The 14,711-nt window shown below is 49.5% G+C and overlaps 1 protein-coding gene across 1 annotated transcript in view; it reads right to left on the reverse strand.

Annotated features, from left to right (window-relative positions):
- The window catches only part of LOC113840669 (scavenger receptor cysteine-rich type 1 protein M130-like), a 54,898-nt gene extending 41,005 nt beyond the window's left edge, over positions 1-13,893 (reverse strand). Inside the window, exon 1 of the mRNA XM_072030366.1 lies at positions 13,767-13,893. Coding sequence (XP_071886467.1) covers positions 13,767-13,893 — 127 coding nt within the window. The remainder of the gene's footprint in view (positions 1-13,766) is intronic.
- Positions 13,894-14,711: the final 818 nt, after the last annotated feature.

A 14,711-nucleotide genomic window follows, 5' to 3' on the forward strand; every position in this document is an offset into this window, starting at 1 on the left:
GTGGAGTTGATCCTGCGGGAGGGCAGCATAGCTCTTCAGGAGAGCCATCTTTGGCCCCTTCAATATCTGCTTGGAAGAGTCCTTTGGAGTAAGGCCCTGTATTGAAGAGCAGTCCAAGAAAGGTGGTTAATATTCCAGGACCACCCCCTCCAACATCAAGGGCAGTCCAACCCAAGAAAAACAAAGTCAGGTAAAAACGGCAAGAGGCCGGCATGGGTGAACCAGAAGCTTCTCACTAAACTCCAGCGCAGAAAAAAAGCATAGAGAAGGTGGAAACAAGAACAGATACCCTGAGAGGAATACAAAGGCCTTGTCTGAGCATGTAAGGAAGAATATCGGAAAACTAAAGCACAACTCCAGTGGAATTAGGACAAGGATGTCTAAGGCAGTAAAAAGAGCTTCTAGAAGTACACAGGTGACAAAAGAAAGGTTCTGGAATATGTGGACCCACTGCTGAATGAGGCCCAGGATCTGTTGATACAGGACAGGGAAAAGACAAGAGGTGCTGAATTCCTTCTTCACCTCAGTCAGTACAAGCAAGGCTGCCCTTTGAGAATCCCAGGTCACAAAGAAAGGGGAAAGTCTGGGGCAAGGAAGATGTACACTTGGTGGGAGTGGATCAGGTCAGGGCATACTTGACCAAATGGGATACACATATCTATGGGACCTGACGGGATTCACCCATGACAGCAGAGAGAGCTGGCTGATGTCCTTGCGAGGCCACTCTTGGTCATCTTGGATCATTCCTGGGGAGTAGCAGAATGTCCATTCTAGATCCAAGAAGTATTACTTGAAAAGGCAAATGCCATGTTTCCTAACATTCTCCACACCATCAGTAAAACAACAAAAAATTTTAGTGTTTTTTAAATAGCTCAATAAATGCATATCTTTTTATTTATGTCTCAGACTTTTTTTTTTTTTTTTTTTCCAAACACATTTAGCCTCACCTTTGCCTTCCAGACAAAGACTTTTGTAGCCTCTTCCGTCTTCTAAGACTCGGTCACATGTTAAAGGAAAGATGAAAACAAAACACTCTTCCAGACAGCTGTTGCACTGGAGTTCTCCAGGAATAAGGTGTGTTAGTGCAGAGGGTAAATGTTTTTGAGTGTTTAGAAACAGTCATGGAGAGTGTCTACAAAGCATCAAGGGTTTCTGTTTCTCATACTGCACCCCATGCCATGTAGGTTGGAATTGTGCAGGACATGGAGATGGGACACAGCCAGGAAAGCTAACCCAAAGTGTTCAAACTGATGTTCTTCACCATCCAGAAACCCCCTGCAGCCTACCACCTGACTACCAAAAGCATTCTGTGCACACCAAATACACCTGTGAAGAGCAGCTGAGAGAGATGGGATTACCTTGAAGAAAAGAAGACTCCAGGAGATATTATTGTGGTCTTCCAATGCATAAAGGGGGCCTACCCACATGTGTAGTGACTAGACTAGACTAGAACAAAGTAGTTTAGTTGGAAGAGACCTTCAAAGATCATCTAGTCCAACTACCTGACCTCTTCAGAGCTAAACAAAAGTTACAGCATGTCAATGAGGGCAATGTCCAAATGCTTCTTGAACATTGACAGGCCTAGAACTACAAGCAGGTCTCAGGGAATCCTATTCCAGTGTTTGACCACCCTCACAGTACAGAAATTTTTCCTACTCTCCAGTCTGGACCTCCCCTGGTGCATCTATGTGCCATTCCCACACTTTCTCTGATCAGTTACCACTGAGAAGAGGTCATCATCTCCCTCTCCACTTGCCCTCCTAAGACAGTGGCTGAAAGCAATGAGGTCACACCTCAGCCTTCTTTTCTCCAGACTAGACAACCCAAGTTTCTTCAGCCTCTCGTCATAGGACATCCCCTTTCACTAGTATTCCCTGTTTTCCCTTGGTTTCCCAACTGACAAGATTCATGGTCAGATAACCTCACTGGAAGAAGCATTTTCTCTCTCTCCCATGCTCTCACCAGTCAGTGTGACTGACCACGTCTGGCTCCCTTCACTGCCTCCTTTATCATTTGTTGGTTAGGTTTGTGCCCCAGATGTGTTGTATTTTATCCCCAGGAGGTAGCCAAGCACCACACATCCACTCTCTCCCTCATCTGTCTTAACAGAACAGGGAGAGAAAGATTGGAGAAATATCTGGAGAAACTCTATCAAGGAGTGTAATGATAGGACAAGGGGCAGTGCTTTGAAGCTAGAAAAGAGTAGATTTAGATCAGATATAAAGAAGAAACTCTTCACGCAGCGGGTGGTGAGACACTGGAAGAGGTTGCCCAGAGAAGTGGTGGATGCCTCTTTCCTGGTAGAGTCCAATGTCAGGTTGGATGAAACCTTGAGCAAACTAGTCTAGAGGGAAGTGACTCTGCCCATTTAAGAGTGACTGGAACTAGACCTTAAGGTCCCTTCCAACCCCAAACATTCTATGATTCCATGAGCTTGCTGGCCAACAATTGGCTGTGTAGTCTGTGTAGACAGAGGGATTTCATTTGCTGTGAAAAAGATTCCTTCTCCTCAAAGTTAACAACTGCTTGGAAGAAAGAGAATACAGCTCTCAGTCAATTTGTGGGTGTCCTAACTAATAAAAGGACAGGAAAAATGATTCCCATAAAGAACTCTTATTTTGATTTAGGAGAAAAAATATAACTGGAAGTAGGTGTCTCTCTCTAGCTGACAGAAGGAAGAGCAGTGATTACACCAGTTTGATTCAAAGTTGTTTCCCCTGGAGGCCCAGGGACTTGTCAAGAGCTCCCTGTGCTGCTGAGCTGGGCTGGGTTCCTGGGCCCAAGGGGAGCTCCTAGCAAGCGGGCAGTGCTGCAGAGAGACAGCTCTGCCCAGGAGCAGTTCCTCTGCACAGTGCAGCAGGGCTGGGGTCACTGCCTGCAGGGGACAAGGGTGGCTGAGAGAAGGGAGGGAGATGTTAAAGTCAATGTGGAGGGGGGATGCTGAGAGCTCACTGCAAGAGAAATCTTCACAACCCTGAACAGGGTAAGTCTGTGGCTGCAGGGCAACACAGCTGTTGTTCCTGGTGCCATCTCCAGATTTGCTGGGAAATCCCACAGCACATGGGATCTTTCTGGAGGACACTTAAGAGTTCCTAAGATAGGAGAAGAAAAACTTCCAGAGCAGGGACTACCTGCCAAAGCTATCAGAGGGACAGGAGAGGGGGATTCCTTCCCACAGGGCTGCTGCAGGTTGCGCAGCCGGGGTGCAGGCAGAGGTGCCCAGGGCTGTGGTGCAGAGCAGGGTCCCTGCTGTGCCTCAGCGGCTGTGTGCCAGGGCAGGGTCTCTGCCACCTGCCAGCCTCAGTACTCAGCCTGCCCGGGGAACAGCCCAGGGCACTGCGGGGAGAAGCTATAGTTGGAAGGAGCTCCCTGAAGAGGCTGACTCCCAACTCCCCACAACTTCCTTTTGGTAGCTGGAGAGAGCAATTAGGTCTCCCCTGAGCCTCCTCTTCTGCAGACAAAACAACCCCAGTTCCCTCAGCTGCTCCTCATTAGAATTTGTTCCAGACCCTTCACCAGCTTTGTAGCCCTTCTCTGGATATGTTGCAGGGCCTCAATGTCCTTCTTGTAGTGAGGGGCCCAAAACTGAACACAGTACTCAAGGTGCAGCCTCAGCGGAGCAGTGTACAGGGGGATGATCACCTCCCTGGTCCTGCTGGCTGCACTATTCCTGACACAAGGCAGGATGCCATTGGCCTTCTTGGCCACCTGGGCAGACTGCTGGCTCATGGTCAGGTGAGCATCAATGAACACCCCCAGAACTTTTTCCTCTGCACAGCTTTCCAGACACTCTGCCACAAGCCTGTAGTGTTGCATGAGGATGCACTTAGCCAAGTTGACCCTCATCCCATTGGCCTCTGCCCATTGATCCATCCTGTCCAGGTCACTCTGAGGGGCCTTCATACCCTCTGGCAGATCAACACTTCTCCCCAGCTTGGTGTCGTCTACAAACCTACTGAGGGTGCACTCAATTCCCTCATCCAAATCATCAGTAAAGATATCAGATAGGATGGGCCCCAACTCTGACCCCTGGGGAACATCACTGGTGATGGGTCGCCAGCTGGATTTCACTCCATTCACCATCACACTCTGGGCCCATCTGTCCAGCCAGTTTTTAACCCAGCAAAGAGTGTACCTGTCCAAGCCATTGTGCTGCCAGCTTCTCCAGGAGAATGTTGTGGGAGACTGTGTTAAAGGCCTTACTGAAGTGTAGATAAACTATGTCAACAGCCTTTCCCTCATCCACCAGGTGGGTCACTCGTTCATAGTAAGGAATGAGGTTGGTCAGGCAGATTCATGCCTTTCATGAACCCATGTTGACTGGGCCTGATTCCCTGGCTGTCCCACATATGCTGCGTGATTGCCTTCAAGATGGCCTCTTCCCTCACCTTTCCTGGCACTGAAGTCAGGCTGGCAGGCCTGGAGTTCCCCAGGTGTCTGTGATCCTGTAGCTGAAGACAATTGTCTTCTACATAGAACCCCAGTTCTGGGAAACACTGACCTTTAACAAGAAAGAAACAAATGAACAAACAACATGCTAATAGACACAGACTCTCCTCAATGACTACTGTATTAAACCAAAAGAAAACAAACCCCCAAAGAATTGTAGAAGCTGAAAAGTGCATGGACACATTTTCTTAGATTTTAACCTTTCAGTTTTTTGTTTCATTTTAATTGATATTAATTGACATCAATTGACATCTTTCAGGCCTAGAGCTTTTTTTAACGCACGCCAGGATCCCATTAGCCCTCTTGGCCACAAGGGCACAGTGCAGGCTCATGGTCAACCTGTCGTCCACCAGGACCCTCAGGTCCTTCTCCTCAAAGCTCCTCTCCAGCAGGTCATCCCCCAGCCTGTACTGATACTTTGGGTTGTTCCTTCCCAGGTGCAGGGCTCTACACTTGCTCTTATTAAATCTCATTTGGTTTCTTCCTGCCCATCTCTCCAGCCGGTCCAGGTCTTGCTGAATGGCAGCACAGCCTTCTGGCGTGTCAGCCACTCCTCCCAGCTTTGTGTCATTGGCATACTTGCTGAGGGCAGACACTATTCCCTCATCAAGGTCATCGATGAAGATGTTGAACAAGACCAGACCCAGCACCAATCCCTGGGGAACACAGCTAGTCACAGGCCTCCAGCCAGACTCTGCTCTTCTGATCACCACCCTGAAGAAGACTAAGGCAAAGAAGACACAGAGTGCCTCCAGCCCCATCAATGTCTGCTCTTATGCAGTCACTCTCCCCTTTCAACAGCAGCCCTGCTTTTGTCTTGTCCAGCCTTGGGCTCTAATGCAGTCACTGAAGCTTGGATTTTTACTCTTGACTTTCCTTGCAGCTACAAGTTCCAGGTGAGCACTGCCTTTCCCCTGATCACACCTGCATAACAAAGGAATCATCCATTAATTCCTTGTTAATTCCTTCTTTGCTGTCACCTCCTGGCAGAGGTTTCATGGCCCCTGTCTGGGCTCTATCCCTGCACCAGCCTGTCCCTTCTGTCCCTGTCCTGGTTTCAGTTAGCACAGAATTAATTTCCTTCCTAGTAGCTGGTGGAATGCTGTGTTTTGGCTTAGGATGAGAAGAGTGCTGATAACACCCCGATGCTTTAATTGTTGCAGAGCAGTGCTTATACTAAGCCAAGGACATCTCAGCCTTTTGCTCTGTCCTGCCAACGGGCAGGCTGGGGGTGCAGTAAGAGCTGGGAGGGGACAGACCCAGGACAGGTGACCCAAACTAGCCAAAGGGGTATTCCATACCATCTGACGTCATGCTAAACAATATATAGGGGTGGCTAGCTGGGGGGGAGGGGGCCGGACTGCTCGGGGTTAGGCTGGGCATCGGTCAGCGAGTGGTGAGCAATTGCATTGTGCATCACTTGTTTGTACATACTATTATTACTTTCCTATTATCATCATTGTATTATTATTGTTATTATTTTTATTATTATTTTGTTATTATTATTTTCCTGTCTTATTAAACTGTCTTTATCTCAACTCACGGGCTTCACTTTCCATTTCTCTCCCCCGTCCCGGAGAGGGAGGGGGGAGGGTGAGCGAACGGCTGCATGGTGTTTAGCTGCCGGCCGGGTTAAACCACAACAGTCCCACACATGGTCCCATGGCCCCACTGTTCAGGCACAACACAGGGAAGGGCGTGGTCAGGGTGGGCAATGGTCCCCCAGCATGATCCCCACTGCAACCCTTGCTTCCTTTTCTCTACAGCTCTCCCCTTCCCCCTGCGCCTGATGCCTGCCTTGCCCTGACCATGTCCTATGGGGGGTTTCACAGACATCCCTGCTCTGGGGTCTGAAGGTGTCTGGTCCAGGGAAGAGGTTAGACAGGGTTGGCCATTCCCCCACACAGGCAGGGAGCTGAAGGTGAGGATGGAGGTGGCCTGGCAGCAAACCCCAGCCATAAATCGGAGTGAGCAGCCAGTACTAGGAACAGCCATCGCTAAGGCTGGGGATGACGAATGTCCTGGGCCACCTTCCTATGCTAATCATTCCAACAATGGCCCAGAGTGGCCACCTGCCTCCTGCACTTGCATGTTACTCCTGTCCACGACCTCTGGCTCTGCACCACAAATGCCCTGCTGTGAGTCCTCACCCAGCATGGCCACACAACTCAGACAATATCTGAGTTTTCCTCTGGAAGAACAGGACCTGCCACTCCTGTCCCCTTTCTGTGGTCCCTGAGGTGCCCAGAGCTGGTGATGATGCTCTGCAGAGTGAGGGGCCTGGTTTAAAACCATTCTCTCTTCTCCTGTCATTACTGGCCCAAGCAAAAAGTTACTCTTTATCTTATTTATAAGACAACTTTAAGCACTGAAAAGCTGCATTTAGGTCTCCCAGAACCCTTCTTTTCTTCAGGCTGAACAGCCCCAGCTCTCTCAGCCTTTCTTCACAGGTGATGTGCTCCAGTCCTCTGATCAGCTATGTGGACCTCCTCTGGACCCACTTTAACAGATTAACTTCCTTTTTGTGTTGGGGACCCTACACTCCAAATGAGGCCTCACAAGGGCAGAGGAGAGGGGCACAGTCGGCTCCCTCATCCTGCTGGACACTCATCCTGCTGGACACTTGTTGATGAAGCCTGGGGTGCAGTTGGCTTCTGGGCTGCAAGTATGCACTGCTGGCTCATGTCAAACTTTTTGTCCACCAGAACCCACAAGTCCTTCTCAGCAGGGATGCTCTCAAGGAGTTCTTCTCCCTGTCTGTCCTCATGTCTGGTATTGCCCTGGCCCAGGTGCAGAACCTTGCACTTGGACTTGTTGAACCTGTTTAGATTCACATGGGCCCACTTCTCAAGCTTGCTCAGGTCCAAACAGTTATCATCCTTTCCTTTTGTTGTATCAACAGCACCACTCAGATTGGTGTCATTGGCAAAGTTGCTGAGGGTGCACTTGATCCCACTGTCTACATCACTGATAATAATATGAAACAGTGCTGATCCCAAGACAAGCCCTGAAGGACACTACTCCTCACCGGCCTCCACCTGGACATACAGCCGTGGATAGCAATTTCATAGAGCAATGATTTCCACCTGATAATAAAACAATTTCTTCATCCTGTTCCTGACCACAACATTGGAAGGAGAACCAGCACCAGCACTGAAAACCAGCTGGTCCAGGCACCAGCACTGAGGAAATACCCTTTTATTAAAGAGATGTGACAGAGGTAGCCAGCTATATCTTAACAATAGATACAGATACAAGGGCCTCTGGGTAAAAAAGAGTGGGTTTAAGTCACTCTGCAGAAGTGGAGTGAAGGAAGAAAAACAAGATTATCACAGAAAAATAACACAAAGACCAGCAGTTTCCTGAGATGAATTGGAAAGCCCTTGTGAAGAGACATGTGTATCTTACTGCTGCTGAAGGACTACTGATTGACTCAGCTTCTTCAGTGCATCCTTGAGCTGCTAGTTCCTCATGCTGTAGATGACGGGGTTCACTGCTGGAGGCACCACTGAGTACAGCACTGTCACCACCGGGTTCAGGGATGGGGAGGAGATGGAAGGGGGCTTCAGGTAGGCAAATAAGGCAGTGCTGGAAAAGATGGAGACCACAGCCAGGTGAGGGAAGCACGTGGAAAAAGCTTTGTGCTGTCCCTGCTTGGATGGTATCCTCAGCACTGATCTGATGATCTGCACGTAGGAGAAAAGAATAAAAATAAAACATCCTGAAGTTAAAGAGAGACTAATCAGAACAAGCCCAGCTTCCCTGAGGTAGACATCTGAGCAGGAGAGCTTGAGGATCTGGGGGATATCACAGAAGAACTGGTCCAGGGCATTGCCTTGGCAGAAGGGGAGGGAAAATGTATTGGCTGTGTGCACCATGGCATTGAGAAAGCCACTGCCCCAGGCAGCTGCTGCCATGTTGACACAAGCTCTGCTGTCCATTATCGTCCCATAGTGCAGGGGTTTGCAGATGGCAACGTAGCGGCCATAGGCCATGAGGGTGAGAAGACAATAGTCTCCTCCAATCATGAAAAGAAAGAAAAAGACCTGGGCAACACATTCTGAGTAGGAGATAGTCCTGTTGTCCCACAGGGAATTGGCCATGGCTTTGGGAACAGTGGTGGTAATAGTGCCCAGGTCGAGGAGGGCGAGGTTGAGGAGGAAGAAATACATGGGGGTGTGGAGGCGGTGGTTGCAGGCTACGGCTGTGAGGATGAGTCCGTTGCCCAGGAGGGCAGCCAGGTAGATGCCCAGGAAGAGCCCAAAGTGCAGGACCTGCAGCTGGCAAATGTCTGCGAATGGCAGGAGGAAGAACTCTTTTGGGAAGGTGCTGTTGGACATTAAATGCCTCAGGGCATGGTTGCCTGTCCATGGAGGAAAATGCACAATCAGGACAGGGTATCTGAGCAAAATCCACTCTGTTTCTCATGGGAGAGGAGAGCTGAGGGGAAATGTGGAACCTGCATTGCAGGGGATAGCACGGAGGTGCCCGTGTATCCACTGCAGCAGGGTTTCCTTTTTCAATTGCCTTTCTCCCTGCCCATTTCTGCTGCCTGCAGGAGTCCCTTCCAGGAGCTCTATTTCTTTCCCCATATCTGTGCCTTGCCAGTGCTCACACATCCCATCCCATCTGCTGTGTAATCAGCTCTGTCCTGAACCCTCTCAGTGTGTGCAGGTGCAGAAGAGAAGGTCACACAAGACCCTGATGAAACTGGGAAGGTGATGCTGCTGCATTATGAAGGACTGAGGGTGCTGATAGGAACTTTTTGAGGTTCCTCATAAAAATTGAGGTGACAGAAACTCCAAATCTTCTGTACTCTCTACAGCTCTGTTTCCATTCCTATCCTGATGAACCAAAGAAACCTGAAAGCACAGCATCAGGAAAGCCCAGACCACATCAGGCAGCCACAGACTTGATCTTCTGTCTTAAGAGTCCCCTCTGATATGGTCTGGGAGTGCTGTGGTGCTGTGAGCATCCTGCCCCAGGCAACAGCAGGACCCTGCCCTGTCCTGCCCTTGTTGGGAGGCTTCTTCCACCCACAGCTTCTCCCTGCAACACCCTGGGCAGCTCCCCAGGCAGGATGAGTGCTGAGCCTGGCAGGCAGCAGAGGTTCTGCCCAGGTACACAGCCCCTGGGGCACAGCAGGGACCCCCTGCTCTGCACAACAGTCCTGGACACCCCTGCCTGTACCCTGGCTGCACAGCCTGTAGCCAGCCTGGTGATTAGGAAGCCTCATGTCCTGTCTTTCTGACAGCTTTGTCAGGTAATCAGTATTCCAGGGAACATCCCTGTCCTCTGTACTAGAGAAACCAGCAGTGGTAGAGAAGCCTGCATGGGAAGTGGCAGCTATAGAAGAACCCTGTAGGATATTGCATTACCTGTCCTCACACAGACACTTACCATGTTAGAGCTGTGAAGATTTCTCCCACAGTGAGCTCTCAGCACTGCCTTTACACTGCTTTTTTTTTTTTTTACAGTGCCTCCACACTGCCATTAATATCTCCCTCCCTTCTCTCAGACGCCCTTGTCCCCTGCAGGTGGTGCCCCCAGCCCTGCTGTGCTGTGCAGAGGAGCTTCTCCTGGGCAGAGCTGTCTCTCTGCAGCGTTGCCCACTTGCCAGGAGCTCCCCTTGGGCCCCCGAGCTTGGCCCAGCTCAGCAGCACAGCTCTATCCCAAGGCCTCCCTGTCTCTACCCCTTCAGCCTCCCTGGAGGTGTCCCTGGACCTCCAGGGGAATTGACTTTGAAAGTGAAGCAATCCCTGATGTTCCTTCCCTGCACTGGGCAAGGAAACTCATTTCCAGCACTGTCATTATGCATTGTCAGATGAACAATATGGGGAATGACACAGAATCACCTTTCCATGTCCTGGTTTCAGGCAGGTCACCCATGCAAGGACCCGGAGAGATTTTTCTTCCCCCTGGTGAAGAAAAGGCTTCAGGTTAGTCAACCAAGACATCTCATTCTTTGCAGTCCAGAAGCTAGAAGGGGGTTCAGCTCCCTCTCATGCCTTACACAAGCCCACAGGATTCCTCTTGCCTGGGCACAAACCAGGCATCTGCATGTAATCTGCTTGCCTCAGCTCCCAGCACATTGAATGGAGACAGAGTCCAGGAGGGAGCCGATTTGCCAGAGGTTGTCAGAGACATATGCAAGTATCTATATGGTCTGATGGATTAATTGTGGGAGCCAGGGAGCATCCGGGAGCATCATTTTTAAGTGCAGGGAGATTTTCTTGGGCTAACAAAAATGAGAGCAGATGCCTGCATTTAGCACCACTGAATCTTTTTAGTGTCCGTTAGTATTCTCTGAGCAACCTACACTACTTTCACTTGACGATATGGAGTCATGTAGCACAGGGAGAGCTAACTTTCTGTGTTTACCATATTTCCATTACTGACCATAATGGCAGTGGCCTCATGGACGTCTCCACATTGCCTAAGCCAATTCAGGGAAGGTTCTTGATTTTGTTATGGCCAAATACTGGGCCTGTAGCGCTACATCAGATGTCAAGACTCTCACACAAAACTACCTGTGGCTGGAAGGGCCAGCACTGGTCCTGGGAAGGAAAGCCATCCCCATCCAGAGTAAATGCATGGCAGAAAACCAAGGCAGCAATTGCAGACAGTTTGCTTCCTCCCTCCACTTTTACTCAGCCTCTTGATGTCATTGAACAAGCCAACAGTTTTCACAGAGTGCCTGTCAGCAGCACCTGGTTGTTCCTGGAGATCAGCTTCACCTCTGCCAGAGGCCTTCAGGGGCTGCAGAGACACACCTGGCAGCAAATCTTTTTCCTGCCAGGCCTGCCCAGGGCATCCCAGCTCTGATTCTCTCTGTCCTTAGGGACAGCAGGGTTTGCTCTCTCAGTTGGCATCCCATTTCAACTGTACGTTCCCAACTGCTGTCCACTCCAGCATGTCTCTGGCTTCAAACAAAGCCTTTGCACACGTGGAGTTTTGGAAATTTGTTACCAGGCTTCCCAAAGGAAAAGAAACATCTTGGCCTGATGTCAGAGCTGAGGGACATAAAGAAGGAGATAGAGGACTTAGGTGCCAGACCTCAAAGCAGCATTTCTGGGCCTGTTCAGGAGGCTGTTAGTGGAGATCTCATTGTCAGTAGCCCTGAAAGTCAGAAAAGCTCCTTGCCATAAAACATTCCTCTGCAAAAGTTGCATGCAGATTTCAAGAAGGTCCACGAGATGAGCTGGGGAGCTAAAGCTTGCTTAGTATTACTTTGGTTGAGGAGTCTTTTCCAGAGCATGTCCTCTTAGATCTCATTGCTTGGAGTATTGATAAGAAGGTGACTGAAAGTGAGGGTAGACCATACCTGACCACCGGCAATATTTCCTAGGATGAAATGACCACATCTCTGTGTGAAAGGAGAGAAGTGGGTCTCATTTACCTGGATTCAATACAATCCCCCACAGTATTCCCTTTTCCAATAATAACAGTGTCGGAGGGATAGGCTAATTAAAACTCCATGATGTCCAACAAGGACAAAACCCCATTTCTCCTTCTGAGGTGGACAACTGCCCTACCATGACACAGGCTAGGGGCTGTACAGGTTTATAGAATAGAATTTAAAAGGATCCAAACAAATTGAACCAAATGGAACAGAATAGTTCAGTCTGAAGGGACCTTCAAAGTGTATCTGGTAAAAGTGACCAATTTATCACAAAGAATTTCTAGAATTTTCTAGAATTTCTAGGTTGGCAGAGACCTCAAGATCATCGAGTCCAACCTCTGACCTAACGCTAACAGTTCCCACTAAACTATATCCCTAAGCTCTACATCTAAACGTCTTTTAAAAACTTCCAGGGATGGTGACTCCACCACTCCCCTGGGCAGTCTGTTCCAGTGTCTAACAACCCTTTCGGTAAAGAACTTCTTCCTAACATCCAACCTAAAACTCCCCTGGCACAACTTAAGCCCATTCCCCCGCATCCTGTCACCAGGCACGTGGGAGAATAGACCAACCCCCACCTCTCTACAGCCTCCTTTAAGGTATCTGTAAAGAGCAATAAGGTCACCCCTGAGCCTCCGTTTCTCCAGGCTGAACAAGCCCAGCTCCTTCAGCCGCTCCTCATAGGACTTGATCTCCACACCCCCCACCTGATTCGTCACCCTTCTCTGGACCCGCTCAAGCACCTCGATGTCCTTCTTGTAGCGAGGGGCCCAAAACTGAACACAGCACTCGAGGTGTGGCCTCACCAGAGCCGAGTACAGGGGGACGATCACCTCCCTAGCCCTGCTGGTCACACTGTTTCTGATACAAGCCAGGATGCCGTTGGCCTTCTTGGCCACCTGAGCACACTGCTGGCTCATATTCAGCCGACTGTCCACCATCACTCCCACGTCCTTCTCTGCCTGGCAGCTCTCCAACCACTCATCTCCCAGCCTGTAGCTCTACTTGGGGTTGTTGCGCCCCAGGTGCAGGACCCGGCACTTGGCCTTGTTAAACTTCATGCAGTTGACCTCAGCCCATCGGTGCAGCCTATCCAGATCCTCCTGCAGAGCCTTCCTATCCTCAAGCAGATCGACACACGCACCTAGCTTGGTGTCATCTGCAAACTTACTGAGGGTGCACTCAATGCCCTTGTCCAGATCATTGATGAAGATATTAAAGAGGACCGGCCCCAGCACCGAGCCCTTGGGGAACGCCACTAGTGACTGGCCTCCATCTGGACTTGACTCCATTTACCACGACTCTTTGGGCCCGGCTATCCAGCCAGTTTCTAACCCAACGAAGCGTGCGCCAGTCCAAGCCAAGAGAAGCCAGTTTCTTGAGGAGAATGCTGTGGGAGACGGTGTCAAAAGCCTTGCTGGAGTCAAGGTTGACCACATCCACAGCCTTTCCCTCATCCACCCAGCATGTCACTTTGTCATAAAAGGAGATCGGGTTCGTCAAGCAGGATCTGCCTTTCATAAACCCATGCTGACTGGGCCTGATCGTCTGCTTGCCCTGCAAGTGCCGCATGATGACTCTCAATAGAATCTGCTCCATGAGTTTCCCTGGCACTAAAGTCAAACTGACAGGCCTGTAGTTTCCCAGATCTGCCCTCCGGCTTTTCTTGTAGATGGCCATCATGTTTGCTAGCCGCCAGTCAACTGGGACCTCCCCCAATAGCCAGGACTGTTGATAAATGATGGTAAGCGGCTTGGCCAGCTCCTCTACCAGTTCTCTCAGTACCCTTGGGTGGATCCCATCCGGCCCCATCGACTTGTGCACATCCAAGTGCTGTAGCAGGTCACCAACCAGTTCTTCATGGATGGTGAGGGCCACATCCTGCTCCCCATCCCCTTCCACCAGCTCAGGGTACCGGGTATCCAGAGAACAACCAGTAAATTGCTTTCTCCATCATGGCCATCATTGGCCATCTCCATCAACTCCATCATTGCTTTCTCCATCATGGTGTACTCCCTCATCTTCCAGGCACTTCCACCCATCCTGAATAAACAATCCATATTGAATGTCCCCTTTCTAGCTCCCTTTCTGGACCTATGCACTTCCCATGGTTCTCCTGTTTTGCCCTCCCCTTACTCTTTGATCATTCAGATTTCTGTCACTGACCCAGTTGCTGCTTTGAGCTTCATTGATTAGCAGTCTGCCTTATTGTTTCTGTAGCAAGCTCCTCATCTTTTATCACTGAATTAACAACATACAGAGTAATACTAAACTTAATACCTAGAATTTCCTATCAGTCAGTATAAAATACTGACTAATAATTTACAGTTATGCTTTTGGGAAGGTAAATCTGACAGGAGACATGTAAGATGAGGAGCTTGTTTTGCTGTTTAGAAAATTGCTCCTTGTTTATTCCTGCCTGTTTTATAATAAGGAAAAACCTTTCTGTGTGCAGCCAGGTCTCTAAGGAAAGCAGGTGGGAGCTGGTGCAAAGGGGCTGTAACATCCAGCTGCAGACTTCAGTGCAGAAGTGTGGAGTAAGGAAAAGTGATGCAAGCACCAGGTGGCCAGTGAGAGAAATGTCAGGCTTGGGGTGGTGAGGAGCAAGATTGTCCATACATTGTCAGGCCTCAAAAGGCTGCTTTCCCTCCCTATGGATGTCTCCATTGGAGAAGCCCTGGATTAATATCAATTGAAGAAAGATGCTCAAAACTGAAATGCAATAAAATTCACCCTTTAAAATGAGAGGAGAAATTTATTAGGTGCTTTTTGAAATCTTCCTCCTTAACTACACTATGAAAGCTCTCCAATTAGTTGTCCTAGTCTTGAAGACTTGAATAAAACTATGGAAGACATGGTT

The sequence above is a fragment of the Anas platyrhynchos genome, chromosome 32, assembly GCF_047663525.1.
Source record: "Anas platyrhynchos isolate ZD024472 breed Pekin duck chromosome 32, IASCAAS_PekinDuck_T2T, whole genome shotgun sequence".
Taxonomy (NCBI): domain Eukaryota; kingdom Metazoa; phylum Chordata; class Aves; order Anseriformes; family Anatidae; genus Anas; species Anas platyrhynchos.